General features: G+C 35.6%; 1 protein-coding gene across 1 annotated transcript in view; it reads left to right on the plus strand.

The window, feature by feature from the left end:
* The first annotated feature begins 6,506 nt into the window (after window positions 1-6,506).
* The window catches only part of TRAT1 (T cell receptor associated transmembrane adaptor 1), a 35,594-nt gene continuing 22,496 nt past the window's right edge, over window positions 6,507-19,604 (plus strand). Inside the window, exons 1-2 of the mRNA XM_045185949.3 lie at window positions 6,507-6,715; window positions 18,992-19,102. Of these exons, the coding sequence (XP_045041884.2) occupies window positions 6,709-6,715; window positions 18,992-19,102 (118 nt within the window). The 5' untranslated portion in view covers window positions 6,507-6,708. The remainder of the gene's footprint in view (window positions 6,716-18,991; window positions 19,103-19,604) is intronic.

The raw sequence follows: 19,604 nt of genomic DNA on the forward strand, positions 1-19,604 counted from the left end.
TTTTCTGTAACTTTCTTGTAATATTTTAATTAAATTTTATCAGTTTATATTTTAATTTTTAAAAGATTTTATTTATTTATTTTTAGAGAGAGGGGAAGGGAAGGAGAAAGAGAGGGGGAGAAACATCAATGTGTGGTTGCCTCTTGGGCAACCCCTACTGCGGACCTGGCCCACAACCCAGGCATGTTCCCTGACTGGGAATCAAACTGGTCACCCTCTGTCTCGCAGGTCAGTACTCGATCCACTGAGCCACACCAGCCAGGGCTAAATTTTACTGGTTTAATAATGACAACATCAGCACCTAGTACTTACTGAGCATTTCACATGTAGCACATACTATGGTAATTTACATATGTTTAGAAACTTTTACATTTGACATCATTTCAGACTGTACAAAACAATTGCAAGCATGGTATGAAGTATTCCTGTATACTTTCCACTTAGACTTTTCCAGTATTAACCATCTGTGAAAACCACATTGGCTTTACCTGTCTCTCTGAGATTTTTTGCTTTGAAGATTCATATCTTCCTTAAACTCTGGGAAATTTTGACACACAGTCTTCTCTATTATTTCCTCCATTCCATCATTTTAATACAACCTCTGGATAAATGTTATCCTTAGCTTTGTTTTAGTATGACAGAACCAACTCAATATTATTCAGGACATTTCAGGTATTATTTTACAGTCAAAAAGTTGCCCTGAAGAATTTAGTTAAATTTCTCAAAATGAATTGATCTTATTTACTCTTCTGTGTTCTGGAGAATATGTATAATTATAAAATTATTATAAAATTATAATAGAGTCTATGTCTGGCAGAGCAGATAGGACCTATTAAAATTAAGTTCATTCTCAGCGCCCCTTATGTGGGTATCTTTGTCACTCTAGATCCCTTCTCCGTCTTCACCCCCTCTTTGACCCACGAGAGGCTGACTTCCATGAAGTGCACTATGAGTACTGCCTCTGATGTCACTGGGTTTGGCCAATGAGGAAAATGGGTGGGAGATTGCAGGACAAAGAAGAACAAAATTGAGATATTTTCCAGCACCTCCTTCCTTGTCTGATCATAATGGGCAATGACTGAGTGTTGTTGTTTTTAAATGAAAGCCATAGTTCCTGACAGGCAGCCCTTCCTTACAGCTTTATATTCCTTGGTTTCCAGTAACCAGATATACCTCTGGTACTTTTGGGCAAAGGAGTTGTCATGGGCTCTCACTGTTATTAATATGAGAGTGCTTCACCAACCCTCTTTCCTCCCATTAGCCCTGCCTGCACATTGTGTCTGCATTAAACTCATTCAACTGCCCCGTTTGACTGTTGCTTCTGTTTCTAGTCAGGACCCTGTGTGGTGCATCACTTCCTGGTGTCCCTGCTTTCATTTGGTGCCTAGGGTCCTCCAACTAGAGTTTGCCTTCTAGAAATGTCCTAGTCCCCAAACTCTTACTTTGATAGAAGTTCAATCCACTGTATGTCTTATTTTGTGAATTCACTAGAATTCAGTAGAATAGTATCACTGTATAAGTGATTCTGAGGATGCTAACTGTGTTACCTGCCCTGAGCATTTGAATTTAAGGGCTCATTTCTTTATAATCTCAAGCAAAACATCTTGACAGATGGACATCCATATGAAGTAGGTAAAAGTTGATACTATTTTCGGTGTTCCCTCGAGTAAAATCAAGTCCTGAATGTGGGAGGAGGCCAGAAGGTAAGAGTCAGTTCAGGAAGACAAACTTGCTTGATGTTGTCCTGCAAAATGCTTTGAAAGAAATGAGGGTATGTTCTTCCAGTGAAATAATTTTTGGGAATATTGCATAATGTAACCCCCTATTGAGAGAAGAAATCACATATTAGCTCACTAAAGCTATGGAAAACCCTACAGTAAATATACTGATTTTAATTTGTTTGTCAGTTGTGTGTCAAATAAACAAAATTTCTCAGAATGCCTTGTGTTTGCTAATAGCACTCCCTCTAAGACATCACAGAAAAAACTCTGTAATGGGACAAATTGTTTTCTTCTTGAAAATTTGTATACTGAAGCCTTTCCCAAGTAGGAAAACAGACTGTACCTACTATTAGCCATTTCTCTGTCTTGTTTCCAAATTTTTATTTGCCTTATTATTTTAGTGTTTGATTTCTTAAGATTTTTGGTTCTGTAAGGCAATAATAAGTGTAATAATAAGATATAAGAATTTTATGCCAAATGTATGCATTGTTCTATTGCTTTTAACTTTTTTTTCTCTTTGCCATCTGAGTAATTATTGTTTTCTGGAGGATCTTATAGTGTAAACACAATGAAAATAAGAATCATCAACATAGTCTAATCAGATGCAACTGTAACACCATAATTAATTTTGAATAATTTTACATTTTGAAACAGCATAACTGGAAGCACAGGGGACCCTCTTCTCCTGTCTAAAGTTTTTGTTTATTTTGTACCAGCTTCAGTCTTACTAAAGAATGATTCACCTGAATAAAGAAAAATCACACAGAGAAATAAATTCTATCTCTATAAAACAAAGGTATTCTAAAGAGTCTTTAAGATAAGGAAGCATCTTTTATTACAACAATAAAAGTCATGCATGTTATGCAAATAATTTAAACAATATCTAAATATGTAAAATGTAAAGTAAAAGCCCCAGGTAATCCCTTGCTAATAACTACTCTTTATAGTTTGGAAACCCTTGCATTTAAAAAAAAGAAAAACATATTTGAGTATGTGTATAATATATATATATATATATATCTGAGTGTGTATACACATACATAATATATACACAGGGATATAGATAAATATGCTAAGTGATAAAGATTAATTATATAAATAATAGATAACCATAGAAAGATTTAAAAACTGGGCCTCCTTTTATATTCTATGACTCATATTTTTTTGAGCGTGGAAGCTCTGATTGGCAGTTGCCATTCTGATCTCTCTCTCTCTCTCTCTCTCCCTCTTTATTTTTTTAAAAACAAAACCTCAATTTTTTTGGCCTTAAAATTCTCATTATTTGATAGGTGCTTATCAAAACCACATGCCTTCTCCCCAAATTTCCCACATTTCTAACTGCTTCAAGCTTGTCAGTACAGTTCTGCTTAGTCTAGCTATATTATAAACTTCATTTTGATGACCCATCTCATCAAAAGTACTACAGAAGCCTTATGTTTATTCATCATTTGAACATGGCTCATGAAGCTATTATTTGAATCTTTGAATGCACTCACTAATTTATTTTATAACAAACATATATTCATAGGTTTTTTAATATTCTCATGTCTACATGTGCTCAGCCATGTGTATTTAATGACAAGCTATCATTTTTTCCCAGCAAATTTCAAACATCTTGGAGCTATCTAATTTACAAACACAAAGTTTCTGTGTGATTGGGCAATCCTGCTTTATCTCCTGACTATATAAATCTATGGAATGGGGAACATTATAATGTATGGGGGTCCCCCAAAGATAAATCTGAATTATCTTCTAAATGTTGGACCCCTTGTAGTACTGTTTTCCCCACTAGGTGAGTATTCTAGGAACCCATCTGCTTCAGTGTACTATCTAGTGTTGTTGTGAGAGGCTGAGTTCAGTTTCAGTGAATTTTTTTTGAAGACTTTTTTAACAAGCTTGTCCATTTCATGATAGGTGATTTACAAGTACACCTGCCCACACCGCACTAGTGTTCAGCAGCTTTTGACCAAAAATGGCCTGACCCCCAAGCCCAACCCTCCCTACTCACCCGATCTTGCCCCAAGAGACTATTTTTTGTTTCCCCAGTGAAAAAAGTCCTCATAGGGAACTGTTTTGCTGATGTGGAAAAGGTGAAAAAAAAATGGCAGAAGCACTAAAAGACATCAAAATTGACAAATTCAAAAACTGTTTTGATCAGCGGAAACAATGTCTTGATAGATGTACCGCATCAAATGGAGAGTACTTTGGAGGTGACTGAAGTTTAAACATATAAGAATAAATACACACTTTTTATAAATAAATTCCTTTTTTGCATCCACCCTCATAGATCACTTTTCAAAAATATAATAATTTGAAATTGTGAGGTGGTTAGGATGTATCAGCCTAGGTTTTACTATTTTGCAGATACCAATCATGTGTCATGTTCATTATCTCATCGAAGCCATTAGGTATTCACTCAGCGTGTACCACAGACTGTCTATTGACCTAAAGAGGGAGAGTATCCCCTTTCTTGGTCTCTACCCGTCCCCTCTTCCTTGCCTTCCCAGACATCACAGACATGAGTCAGGGAAGCTCCAAGGCAGCTTTAGGCACTGTCCCAACTGGTATGTTTAGTTGGAGTCTCTCTCCCTGTTGGGCTATATTGAGAGGTAAACCTACTTTCTGGGCTAACCACAGAATTCCTACATTTTTACCTGAATCATTCTCACTGAGTCTGGCCTTCTCTGCAGCCAAAGCCAACTGCTGAACACCCTTATTATTTCTAGATTTGTATTTTATGGGACAGTTAGGATGGGGGTGTCCTTGTTTCTTCTCATTTCATCCTCTACACTGTTCTTATTCTAACAAGGAGATGCCTGCACCTAAATTTCCAGGCCTGAGACCACCTTTCTCCCATGTATATCCTCCATGTGTCCCAGACGATGTAAGTGAGCATCTACTTTGCCCATATTCCAAGGTCCTGTTCAGGTAACTATGCAGTTCTCTTTTGAGACTGAGGCTCCTATTCTCCTCACCTGTTATCTTATTTCAGGACCCAAGCTCAAACTCTTAAGACTGCCCCACAGCTGGGCCCTCTCCCCTTCAGCTGATGTCTCAGGTGTTCAGAACTGCCTGAAGTCTGGGATTCAGCTCTCCAGCAGCTTTATTCCCATGTTCTACCTAATTCTTGGATGGATCCTTTGAATTCTTTGTTGTCCTTCAGTCCCTCCATGAACCTGAGACTTGTGTTCCCTTGAGCTCTTGGTCTGTGGGCGTCCAGGCCTGCTTCACACAGCCTGTCCCCCTGCTGATGGATGGCAGCTGAGCAGAAAGTTCTCTGGCCACATAGATTTAGAAAAAGCTCTGTTAAAATGATTAGTCAGAATTTTTCTTCGTAGGACTTACCAAGCCTTTAATGTGCTTGCATTCACAAAGGTGAAAATAATATGTTGAAAGATTTGTTTTTCAAAAATTTCCTAAAGGCCTAGTGTTATGTAGAACATATTTTACAAGGGCTTTTTTTAAAAAAAATATAAGATTAGATGAGGGAATTTCCATGGTCTCTTTTAGTTTTACAGATTCTGATTTAAGGTTCACAACAAATGTTTTTGGAGAGAGTGACTGAAGTAGAAAAGTCTGTTAGTGTTTAGTCAATGCTGTCCAAAGAATACAGAAAACCTGCGTTTTGGTTAGTAAGGAGTTGTTTTCGGTAATGAAGCAAGGTGAAGGCAGAAGACTAACATTTCTTTATTTATTCAGTCATTGTGAGAATATTTATCAAGAACTACAACGTGCCAGGCATTTTTCTGGAGGCTGGAACTTTAATGTGGATAAGATCAATACTCTTCCTACTCTCACGAATCTTAGAGAAATCAGCTGGAGCAAAATATCCTGCAAGCCGTCTGATATCTTTGCTCTGAGTCTCTGCATCGCCTCATTTTTTATTTTCCCTCAGAGTCTCCTTCTATAATCAACTGGGTTCAAGTTTGCCATTCTTCTGTAATTAAAGAAAATGAGTGGACTGCTAAGCAAATACGCATATCGGCAGACAACATGTAGCAGATAAATACATGCACAGAAATACATACAAAGCACATGTGTCGATAGAGAGACAATCTTTATCTGACTAATGTTAGAAATAAAATGCTACCATTGGTATACATAGGAGTTTTTCAGAGCATTGTCCAGAGCACCTGTATTAAAATAACCAGGGGGTGCCTGGGAAAATGCAGGTTCCTGGGCTCCACTCCAAATATTCTGATTTAGAGGACCTCGGGGATATGCATGTTGAATTAGTACCACATAAGATACTTATGCTCACTGACATTTAAAACTTCTCATTATTGAGACTCTGAGGTGGGGATCGAGAGCTGGAGCTTGCTGCCAAATGGACCTGGATTGATCAGAGGCACCCACGTGGGCTGAGGTGAGGGTGGGCGGGAAGAGGGGCAGGCACCCATTCTCCTAGTAGAACAATGTCAAGAAGGCGCCCGACATACAAAGTTTCAGAAAGTGCTAATTCCCTTTCTTCTGTCATGCCTCAGAGAAACACAACTGAAGCTGAGCACACCTGGGGCTTCTCATTGTTTCCTTCCCAGTTTAGTACAGTTTATTTTATTTCCATGCAAACTCATGAGTGAGGATATTGCTGGATTCTTTCCAGAAAGATTGGAGATTACTCCTAATTTATAACTTGATTTTATTGTTTAGTTTTTAAATTAGGTTTAGGTATTGATAAAAAGCCAAAGAGCAGGGTACAGAGTATTGTGGGATTTTCTCACGTTACACACAAATTAAAAGCCTACTAGTTTCAGATCAAAAGTCTAGAAACCTCCATCACCACATTTCCTGTTTGTAACTGAACAAAGTACACACAAAAGATTTTAAGAAACAGAAGAGAGAAAAAACTGAGTTAGAGATAAAGACAAGTTTTACTGCCATTCTTCTTCTAACAAAGCAAAATTACTTAGAAACAAAAGTTTGTGGGAACATTTTTAAAACAGGCATTTGCCTTATGGCTACATAAGGAGTTCTTGAGAAAAGAAGTATGCCGGGTAAGTAGAATTTTTAATTTTTTTTGTTTCGTTCCTATGCCTAAAATTTCACTTAATAACTTTTCAAGTCCCCAGCAAAGACACTTAAGATTTGGAAAGTCAATTAGTTTATATATTATTTTTAAAATGTGAGATAACCTTTAGTGTAATTAGAACACATTTTGAAATCTATTAATCAGTATAAATGACTATTTTAAAAGAAAAAATTGGGAAGTGTTTTACTAAAGCTAGTTGAAGCTATTCAGTGTTTTTTCTTTAATCACTATGACATGTAAAGGAATTGTTATTTTTAAAGAAACTTTCATTGACCATACACATTCCTCTTTAGTTTTGTTCAGTTACAGAGCAGGTTGGGAGTAACCACATTCTAATTCCTTAGCGTCTGGGAACTGGATCATCCCCCGAGGCCAGTGGGGGTTCCATCGCCTGTGCAATGGACTGTGACAGTTGACTCCACATTGATTGGCTGTGTCTCTGCCACGTTCATGGTTCATTCCCCTCTCATTCTTTTACATACTTTTTATTTCTTTAATAAATGTTTTTTTGTGGTAAGAGAAAATGCATATTTATTAAGGGTGACAACTGAGAAATATGTATGAAAAAGGAAAAATTACAGAGTTCCCATCTCGTAATAAAATTCAAGATAGTACATTGTGTTTCCTCCCAATTTTTGTTTCAATAGATTCTACATGGTTTGTTTTCAAAACTGAAATAATAATGTACATAAAATCATAATCCACCTTTTTTCACCAACATTATAACATAACTATTTCCCTTTCTATAATAACTCCTGCCTAATTATTTTACATGATTTTACAAAATAACTTCTATTGGGTTAAATATAGTTTACTTAGTTACTTGTTTATTGTTGAGCATTTATATAGTATCCAGTTTTTCTTTTTTATATTTTAAATGACAGAAAGATGAGCATCTGTACAGCTCATCTTCTAAGGATTATTTTTTAGGAAAGATTTCTAGAATTGGAATTACTGAGTAAGAGGTTGTGAACATTTTAAGTTTCATTACCAAATTGCTTTTCCAAGAGTGATGCTAATTCACTCTCTTCCTAGCAGTATTTCTCCTTAACAGGCTGATCTAATTTTTAAAAAAGAAATCTTTTCTAATAAAAGCACAACAGGCTAACCCATTGTTTATTAAGCATTACTTTGATTATAATGAGGTTGAACATTTTTGCATGGGTTTTTAAACTGTTTATAATTCTATCACTTGTAAATTGTCTGATTACATCTTTTGCTTAATTGTTCTGCTTAGAGTGCTTAGAGTACTTTTAATGTTTATGAGTATGAGCTATTTATTAAGATATATCTTATAATTTCTGTGAATTTGCATCTAGTGTTTTGTTTGCTGGATTTTAAAATCAATTGATTAGGTTTATCACATGGGAGCATAAGCTGACATACAGTTTTCATGCCTCTCCTCCTTTTCCAGGGTCCATAGATTAGCAAAGAACAAAAACAATTTTTCCAGTGTTGCTAGTGTCCTGCAAGAAATGAACACAGTAGCACTAGGAACAATGGCCATGAGCTAATGGTGATGGGGAACTCAGGAAGGCCAAAGTCGGTGAATATGACATTCAACTCTTTCCGGTATTAATTAATTATAATTTTATAAGGGATATGGTAAAATCTCCCCCATAGTATTTTGTAATTTAGATTTTCCCTTCAGGTGTAATATGGGAACCCCTCCATTGTCAATTAAGACCTTCTATAATTCCACAAAAAAGACAAAAATATAAAGTATTCATCATGAAGCATCAAAGATCTTAAAACAAAACAAAAACCTTAATGTGAAATAAGACGACAATCAGATGATAATATTTTTTACATTGAGATAGGTGAAGTAAAAAAGAAAATGTTTGAACACAACAAAAAAGTGAAATTCCTAGTTAATTAAAACAATGTATGAAAAGAAAAACCCAATTCTTTCCTTTTCTTTTACCTATGTGCCTCCTAGTCACTGCATCAATAAATGTGCTGGTATCATAATTCCTACTGTGTTTCTGCAGTCACACAAAATCAATATTAGCTGAGCCAAGTGGAGAAAACAACTCCTTTGGGCTACCATTAATTTCATTTAAACAATGACTCCCAATGTAGTTACATTGCTGTTTTTCTAAAACAGAATTTTCATTGTCTTTATTCAGTTTGCGTTTCCCTTGGGCCTCAATCACCTTTTTGAGAAAAATGAAAGCCTTTCTTTTAGAAGTCAGGTAGGTAGGACTGATTTATGAGTCATCTTTTAAATTCAGATGTTCTCTAAAATAAAGGTAGGTTACAGATCATGTTTGATTATTTAATTTAGATAGTTTGGCAGTGGTTTTAAGGAAAGTTAACTCAGGAAAAATTGTCAATTAAAGGTCACAGCAGAGAAATAAATGTCCACAAATTGCTAGTTAATAATAAATATTGTAGATCACTTTTCCAGGCATTTTAAATTTCATTTAATTTTGTCAGCATTCCTGAATTAAAAAGAAGAGAGAAAAAAATAACAGACCTTCTTAAGACATTAAAAAAGCATAGTAGTGAAAGAAATTTGTTAGATGAAAGTTTCCACACACCCATGCCGTCACCTGGGGGCCTCACCAAGGTACTTATCCAAAAGGAAATAAGAGGTACGTACATAAAAGGGACAGCTAAATACAGACGAAGACAGATTCATCTAAAGCAGGGATTTTTGCCATTACTTTCATCCCAATAGGATTTCTAAAGTTTACCAACTACAGTTAAAGTTTAATTATAACAGTGACTACAGGAATCCCAACGTATTGTCTTAAGATCTACCCTCCACTTCACTCATATCCGTATGCTTTCCTCGATTAAATTTGGCAAGTATCGGTTAAGGGCATTCATGATGTGCTAAAAGGAGGGATGTTGACATCACGGAAAGGGGGATCCGAACTCCCATTTTAGAAGTGGTTTCAGGAGTGAGGTTCGGCAGTTAGCAGAACGTCCCACAGCGAGTCTGTGACTACACTCATTCCCTTTCTCCACGCCGTTTGCAACAGACACTGCGATGGGCTATACAGCTATTGTCCCTCTCTCCTGTGTGGCCTCTCTTGCACATACACCACTCACTCCTCAAATAGCCCTTTGTTTATAATAGACATTTAAGGTTGACAAGTTTTTATTTTTCCATTAAAAACATTATCTTATTTACCTGAAAGCCTGGGACTGGATCTGAGAACCCCTCCCAGTGCTCCAGCTACTGTAATGCCTTCTAGTGACAGGCCACGGGGGAGGACAGAGGTGGAGGCTGTGTGACAACGTGCCCCATTCAGAGAGTCACGGACGTGCCTAGTTAGGCACCAATCCATCAGCACAGTAAGAAAACTCATGAGAAGAACCTATCGGGACTGTTATATCTGAACTTTTTCTTTGAATTTTCTGGGGTGCCTGAAATAAATACACATACACATTCATGGAGTGCAAGGAAGAGATAGTGGCTTCTCTGACAGAGTTCAGGAGGCAAGAAGAGAAACCATCAAGCGAAGCCATATCCTGTATGCTACAAACTCACACACTTGTCTCAGTTACAGAACCCCTGAAGAAGAAGCAATTAAGGCATTACATTTATTACTTTTCTATTGTTACTTGTTTAAGTAAAGGCTCCTGTAAGAATTAAATCTGCAAGCAGAAAGACATCACATTTGCTAAGTTGAGTTTCCTTCCAGAACACACGTAATTGTGAATTTTAAATACAGTGCCTACCAAGTACTATTGGTTTTCAGGGAGTCAGAGTTCTTATAATTAAACCTATATCCATTAGCCTCTGGCAGTTGGAAGCTAATAGAAACTTAAATCATGGCTTTCCTGGTTGCCATTACCTCACTAATGACTTCTTGAGGCCTTTGGCTTTTTAACAGTGTGAATAGCTAAATTCACAATTATGTGGGAGTTCTTTTTAAATTGATAAAAGCTATAAAATGAAAGTAACTAAAATTAATGAATAAAGACACTAAAGATTGCATTTGTTGGGCAGGAATTTTTGAGCACTTTGCACATTCAGTATTATAACAGGCACTGTCTCTACTGAATTGATACCCACATGGATCTAGAAATATTCATATTGCACATGGAAAATAACTGGGTAAGGGAAAGACGAAGTGGTGTGTGTCTGTGTGAACATTTACACAGATCTCCCGTTCAAGTTGAAAATCTTCACCATGTGGCTACTCAATATATTTTCATCTCTGTGTGTTTTGCTTTGTTTTTCAAAATGGGGGTATTTATGGTTGGCAACCAAAGATTATGAAAGATATCAAGACTGTTACAAAATGCAAAGCTCCTAAATAAAAATCCTCCTATGTAAAACTCAAATCACATTATAAAGAAAAAAAAACCTTGGGGGAAAAAGAGTTCAATTGGAACATAGACTCCTAACATCAGAGGAAAACTGGAGACCACGCTAAACCAAATTTACACATTAGAAGTTAGCCTGTGGTTTAAATTGGTTATGTGAAACAAATTTACCGTTACAGTAAATGATAAAACCCAGCCCTAGAGGAATGTACAGTGTGGTCCACGTTTTTGCCTTAGTGTTGTTGACATTTCATGAAAAGTATAAGGTCTTTCCTTGAAGCTTTTACATGAAATGTAGGCTTGTGAGACTGATTTAGCTGTTTGTTTATAGCTGAGAGGGAAGTTGTCTTCTTGCAGCAATTGATGGACTAATACAACTTTTTCAGTGCTTCCTTTAATTAAAAAGGTAAAAGAGAAAATTATAATCAAAATATAATTTTGTGCAAATGATAGATAATGTATAGCTAAAAAAATCAGTGTATTTTAAAAATAAGATTAGGGCTTTCTGCATACTGCCTTGAAGTATATATTTTTTATACTGTGCTATATTTTATTTACCCAAACCACAACTATTTATTGAGTATATACTAAATACTAGATGTGAAAAACAGAAAAAAAAAAACACTAAGTAGGAAGAAGTATGATTTTATTGTTCTCTCAGGAATGATAAATTCTAGAGGTTTGTTATTATTTCCTATGTATTTACCTAATCTTTTACCCCTCCTCCAGAAAGAGAGGTATTAGAAATATAGAGAACAGTATGAAAGATAACCAAATAAATCAAGGCAAAGAGAAACTAAGGAGCAAGGGATACAATTAGTTCACAAAAAAGAGTATCATATAATCCCTGATAGTTATGGTAGATTGTGTCAAATGATACAGAAATACAGACACATGACCAGTGACAATATGCACATGGACTATAAGCATAAAAACGTTCCAGGTTTTGAGGAGATCGCAGTTTCTTATACCTGAAATTGCGCAGTGATGTATCAAACAATATCTTACAGTTCCTAGCATCCCTATAATTAATTAATTCAATGGCAAGTTTCACATAGTTGCGCCCTGGCTGGTGTGGCTCAATGGATTGAGTGCCGGCCTGAGAAACAAAGGGTCGCCAGTTCAATTCCCAGTCAGGGCACATGCCTGGGTTGCGGACCAGGTCCCAGTAGGGGGCGTTCGACAGGCAACCACACATTGATGTTTCTCTCCCCTTCTCCCTCCTTTCCCCTATCTCTAAAAATAATAGATAAAATCTTTAAAAAAAAAAAAGAAAGCATGTTTCCATATAGTTGGTTCTTTTCCTTAAAATGAGATTTATTTTGCCCTGATAACAAAGGCAGAAAATATAGAAAATGTAAGAAAAAAAAAAAAGAGCAGCAGAGAGTTTTAATTTTTATTTTCTCACTACGACCCTAAGTTTGGATCTCTGCTACCATTTTAAGGCTGATGATCAGCTGAGATGAAAGAAAGTCTGATATTCTCTCATGACATCTCAGGAATATAACTGGGATATGTCCCGGTACAAAAAGTCACTGAAGCCCATTCTACCTCTACTCAGAGGTAGATACAGGGAGAAGTTATAGGCAGGGTCAAAATTTCTTTCCATAATCAGTTTTGCATCTTTTCAGTATATGTGTGAGTGAATGGTCAAGGTCACAAAGCATATGTCATAGAGAGTTGATATCATAATTTCTAGACTGGACTATGTCTAAACCAAGGTTACCAATCATCCAATTTGGCCAAAGGTAAACTATTAAGACATTTATTAAGTGTTTACTCTTAAGCAATGCAACTTTCTGGTTAACTCCATAGTAATAAATTAGTTGTGAAATGTACCCTTAGGCAAGTCATACTCCACTGTGCTATACTACACTATACCGTGATTTATAATTACTAGGCTGAAAGAAGATGCACATCTGCCAAAAAGAGCCACTCTTTCCTTAATAGTAGCTAGAAAGAACAACTATTTCATGACTGGTTTTATAAAGGTAAAACCATGTTATCAGCATATAAGAAAAACCCATTTTTCTGTCCTCGTAGTTGGAGGATGTACACTTAACAAGTACAAATGAACATAGTAGGTCCTTAAGGTAAACGTTGAAAAGAAGAGAATGAAAGCACATCCCGTTTTAAGCTTCTTAAAATTATGACATTGTCTATGATGAGATTCTCCCTGCTCAGGTTATTAACATCCCAATTTTATACAAACACATATTTCCTAGGGTTGTGATTGGGCTCATACAGCTTATCTCAACTAGTGGTATTTCCTAAATTTCTTTTCCAGAGATCGTACTCACTCTACTACAACTCCCCAGTGATTTTTAAAAAAGAAAATAAAATCTCTTATTTATAGTGGTAACTAGTCCCATAAATCTAGCCAGATAGCAAGCTGCTAGCACCAACTTTCTTGTATCATGCTTCCTAAGAAACAAACTAATTCTCAGTAGGTTTTTTGTAAACACAGATTCACGGAAGAGAGAATTAGGATTTGTTGATGAGAACTTTCACCAGAGCCACAGAGGACTAATGCGTTCCTCTTCTCTCACAGGTTCTATTCCCCAGCTTCTGGGAGGAAGGTCCTTTCTCAATAGCACTGTAGACAAATGTAATAGAATCTTCATTACATCTTTCTTGGGTTGTGGATCTTTGTAGACCTCACACTTGGTCAGAACATTTCTGTCGGCCCATCAATACATTACTCTTCTTTTCTCCACTTTTCATTTATTTAGTTGACACATGTTTAGTGAGCACCTACTTTGGGCTGAATAGGTTGCAGAAATGATGGTAGGAGCCTTACTAGTAGTAAGATAATAATAAAAAGAAAAACAATAGCTAATATTATTGAGCATTAAATATTAGAGAGAAACACTACTCTCCAAACCTCATTACATAATTTTTAATTCATTTAATTCCCATAAAAATAGGTACAATGAAGAAATGAGGCATGAAGTTGAAGATAAATATGACAATTTTTCTGTCTCTTGGGAACTTAAGAGACTACTGGGGACAGGTTTTTGTATATAAATGATTAGGTCAATACTTGTTGAAATATAGAGGGATATATAGGATGTCCCTTGGTGGGGGATGGGCAGCACTGAGTGAATGCATCAGAGAGAAGGTAGACTTGAAGGATGGTTAGGAATAGATGAGGTGAGAGGTATTTCAGACAAAGGAACAAATGCACAGAGACATAAAGAAACAAAATGGTAAATATGATGTCTATTGAAAATTGCAAGTGCTTCAGAATGGCTGGAACATGGTGTGTTACTGTATTGGGCAGGTATGGCAGGCAAGTCCTAAAAGACTTGCAGCCTAAAGAAACCCAAAATAACATCTTGTAGAAATAGATCACGGTAAGGAAAGAAAGTGTGATGTCCTGTATATTTAGGGCAGAACTAGGAACAGGCACCTTCTTTTGAAAGACCGATGTCATAGACTTCAGAAAGAAGACAAGGAGACAACTTTCTCCAGAAATCATGGAGGAGTGGAATGTGTGAGGACAGTGTGTGGAAGGAGCGGGCTAGATCCTGAGTGGTAGCTGATGTAGTGTGGATTAAACAAGAGCGATAAATACAATGTCAGGGCCAATTGAACTAATGTGAAAGAGGGCAGACTGACCTGAGAACAGTTAGCTTAGTATGGTGTTTTAAAACCATGAACATCAAGATATCAAAATCCTTTAAAATGTGTATATCCTTTGACCCAGCAATTCATCTTCAAGAATTTTTACCTAAAAAACCTAAGACGAGTATATAGCTTTAGCTAAAGATATTCATCACAACATTGTTTATATAACCAAAAATTAGAGGCAACTTAAATATTTTACAATAAAGGATTGTTTAAATAAATTATGGAAAACCCATGCAGTGGAATACAGGGCCACTAAAGGGAATGGAAGCATATTTTGAGAGAGGAAAAGCAGCACACTGTGGAAAGTAAATAACGGTATAGTCCATATAATTGATTCCTATGTCTACATCTTCAATAATTTCTACACAGAGAATAATAAGTTTGGAGATAAATTAAACAAACTGCACAGTGATTGTCTCTGGATAATAAGATTGGGGTTGATTCTTATCTTTTTGCTTTTGCTTATCTGAGTTTACTAATTGTCATATATCATTCAACATGGATGATGTAACAGTTAAAGTTCATTTATTTAAATGTCCCCAAATACAATGACTTTAGAGAGTGAATGAATACAGTCTACTTTGGCTTCCTAAATAACCTGAAATATTTTTTCTGTTTTTTAATAGAAAAATATAGTGTGTGCCCTCATATTGCTTTAGAATGTGAAAAGACTTAGAACTGTACCTAGACTATGGTTCCATGACATACACAAAAAGAAAAGTCTTTAATAATAAATATCATTAATTTAATGATAGAAATCAGAAATTAATTTTTTTTTGTAAAATTGTTATATTGTGACAGCAAAGAGGGAAACTGAGACCCATCTGACAAGTGAGACAGCTTGCTGGCCCCGTCTCCCACAATTATGTTAAAGCAACCGCCTGAGAGGAATTATTACCAATGGGAGGTGGGGATCAATTGCTCCCTGAAAGAGTACTTTAAAAATTCCCTTTGACACAGCAGTTCTATTCTCAGGAACCTCCTCTACAAATAGCCCACATATGCATAAAATGTCCAATGGAGTGTTTGGTATTTTGTTTATAGGAGAAAAACACTTTAAAACATCAGAACGTTCCTCTTAAAGAAATGAGTAGATGAATTATATTATAGCAAATACTGTGGAATTCTATGCAAGTGCTAAAATTAACATACTAGCATGGTAAATATCTCCCAAATACAGTGGTAATATTTTTAAAAAGCCAATTAGCTTAATATTAGTGTCCCATTTATGTATTAATAAAGGAACTTCCATGTTATTTTATATTCTGGTATGGCTGGAATTTTTTAAATTTACACTCAGAAGTCACTTGTGGCTTTTTCAAAATATATAATTAAACATAAATAGTAAATAAATAATTCTAGGAATATGTGGAGTATCATATAATACCTAGGATTATTATATTTAAAAGTTAATAAATATTATGTTATAGAATCCTCATAAACATTTATAGGATTATGTTCTTAGGGAATAAGTTAGTCCCCTCCAAACCTTAGTGTTTTAAACAAATTAATTGGTAGTGCTATTAAGGAAGATAAAAGATATTCAAGTCTTCTCAATTTTCTTTTACTTTATGTAATATAAAAAAAATTTAAAGAAAGAAATTCACACATTTTCCTACCATTATCATTTAACTTTTCCTATTTATTAATTCTTGAAATTTTTTTATAAATCATATATTTTATGTCCGTCATTGCAGAGTAGAAGGCAGAAATCATCCCATCTTTTGTGCAACGTACAGTATCTTGGTCATTTAACTAACACAGTACAAAATTGGAGGGCAGGCAGCAAACATTAGTAGGCAGATTTTCTGGTGTTAGAAGAGCCACAGACCAGTTCAAACAAAAGCAATGTATATAAGAATGACATGTAAATTATATGCATATGTATATCTATATCATGAATACATAGATATGCATTTCGTATTTAATCATCTGTATGCTTGGAGAGCAGGTGGACAACAGTGTGGTGATTGCTGAGGTGGAGGAAGGCACAGGAGGGACAAGGGTGATGGACGGGGACTTGACTTGGAGTTGGGAACACACTACAGGCACAGATGATGTGATGCACAATTTTGTGCCTGAAACCTGTACACATTTGTCAGCCAGTGTCACCCCAGTGAAGGCAATACAAATGAAATAAATAAATGAATAAATAAATACCAATAAATAAATAAAGCCAACCAAAATACACAGGACCACTAAAGTCCATTCACCAACCATGGCAAGGACAACAGGTATTCAAAGAAAATGATAGCCATTCATCATCACCAAGCCCCTATTATATGAAATGGTAAAGGGACTTATCTAAGAAATTGAAGAAAATCAAAAACTATGAACAGTAAAATGACAACAAACTCACAACTATCAACAACTGAACCTAAAGACAAAACAACAATGAAAACAAAAACTAAACAAACAACTAGACCAGGAACAGAATCAGAGAAATGGACATCACATGGAGGGATTTCTGTGGGGAGGGGGAGGGGAAGAATAGGGGGGGAAGTTACAGGGAATAAGAAGCATAATTGGTAGGCATAAAATAGACACGGAGAGGTTAAGAATGGTATAGCAAACAGAGATTTCAAAGAACTTATATGTACAACCCATGAACATGAACTAAGGGGGGGAATGCTGGATGGTTGGGGTGTGCAGGGCAGAGGGGGGATAAAGGGGGAAAATTGGGAAAACTGAAATAGCATAATCAGTAAAATATACTTAAAAAAAGAAAATGATCAGCCATTCAAATGTCAAATTTGAGGTAAAGATTATAAGTAAAATAGAGCAGCACAAAGAACATTTGGGTTTATGTATTCTTTATTAGATGATTTAAAGACAGATTAGGGAAGCAAAATTAATTTTCCTCCTATTAAGGTTTTGCTTGTTCTATTTATTGTGTTTCATGTCAGTATCTGGACTTTTTGAAAGAGCTTAAAATGGTTTTGTATTTTGGGTAGTCACAGGGAGTTGGGACTGGAAGGTACACTGTCTCTGCTGTAGCTATTTACAGACTGCATTTCCCGAATTTCTAGTTATGTGTCTACACATTTTTGCCCCTTCCCCACCCCAACTAAACAGAGAGTTCCTTGAGAGCAAGATGCTGTTTCCTTTATCTTTGGTTCCTGACATAGGGCATAGCTTCTGGCACAGAAGAGACGTCTAATTAACACTGGTTGAACCCATAAATATGCAGTATTATAGAATCACAAGTCACTTTTCTGGGGTCAGCACTCACATGGATATATGACTACTAAGATAATTAACCTAATTTTATATATGTATATTGTAATCTAAAGGCTGATTATAATATTAGACTCATATATATTAGGTTAATATATATAATTATGCTAATATGTAATATGTGTATATGTTATATATTATATATACACATATAAATAATTTTATATATAGTAAGTTGTGTAATTTATGTGTAATATATGTTATATATATAAAATCAAACTAATTATTTTAGTAGTCACTCATGTATGTGTAAAGATTGCCATAAATAATCAATGGCAACTAATAGGCAATTATATCCCATAGAAACCCCTTTATGGCTCAGGAATGAAAAAAGGAGCCTTTGCAGAAGAGAAAGGGAAACATGATGAATTCTCCACTATCCATTCATGGGGATCTAAATAACATGAGAAAAGCTCTTTATGGCCACTGTTGACAAAACTGGGTGTCTGTGATTCCAGAATTAATGATTTATCCCAATGCACAGTATCTTATACTACTGGGAATAACAGGAGGGAGTAAGTAGTTTTGCACAAATAATGAAAGCAAGTATGATTGTAGTCTAAGGATGAAACAAAGGGCAAAAGTATAGCAAAGTATTATTCTGAGTAACTTGGATATTCTTGATTTTCAACCAAAGTTTTTATGATCAGTCACTGGTTGTCAAATTTTAGTAGCCAGTCCAAAAATATTTTCTTTGTCATTAACACTAAGAATGCTTCCTGTTGCCCATGTTGAATGCAGGGACCTTTTCCAATACCCATTTTGAAATCTGCAAGGTGTCTTTGGCTTTCAATGTTAATTAATTTCTTGACAGAGGATTTGTCCTTTTTTGTGAATAAATTCAATAGTTTTAATTGTGTAAATATCTAGTTCAAAACAAATAGGTAAGCAGCTACTATATACATATTTGATCTGACAGCACATTTTATTTTATTTCTTTTTATTTTTCACTTACAGTTGACATTCAGTATTATTTTATATTAACCTCAGATGTACAGCATAGCAATTAGACCTCTATATGGTTTATGAAGTGATTCCCCCATAAGTCCAGTACCTATATTAAAAGTATGTTTGTTCTGTTTTGCAGCAAACTCTGGATGCCAGTTTTATGTCTGGGCAATTCTAGTCTCCTTGGTTTTAGCTTTGCTTATATCACTGATCTTCAACATTTCCCACTGTCTGGAAAAGCAGCGACAAGGTAAGACGTTTTGAGAAATAGCCATAGGGGGCCTGCTGAATTGAGACTGATTCAACTGGAAAACAACAGCAGACAATTTTATAAAATGTTATCCATCAGGATATTTTTATCTGTAGAAAATCTATTTGATACATTTTTCACCCTACGGGTTCTTTTAATTTAAGAATATAATCATATTAGAAATGTAAAAGATTCCCAGTCTTAACTTTATCTCTGCCTTAAGTTATAGAGTAGGAAGACATTGTCCTGATAAAACATATTTTTCCTCTTCCAGTGGAACAACCTATAAAATTAGCCTATTCTGATGTGTGATGAGAAAATTGAAGACTAGCTCTTCAAGGTTCCACCCAAGCCTACTCAAACTTCTCAGCATCAGTCAGGGCCTCTAAAATACAGACAGCTCTTTGAGACAAAAAGGAAACTGAAAAGGCAATAGACTGAACCATGGGCTTGTTTTTAAATATTCCCAGGGGCGAGGAGGGAAGGTCAAGAGGACCTGCCA

The sequence above is a fragment of the Desmodus rotundus genome, chromosome 2, assembly GCF_022682495.2.
Source record: "Desmodus rotundus isolate HL8 chromosome 2, HLdesRot8A.1, whole genome shotgun sequence".
Classification (NCBI taxonomy): Eukaryota; Metazoa; Chordata; class Mammalia; order Chiroptera; family Phyllostomidae; genus Desmodus; species Desmodus rotundus.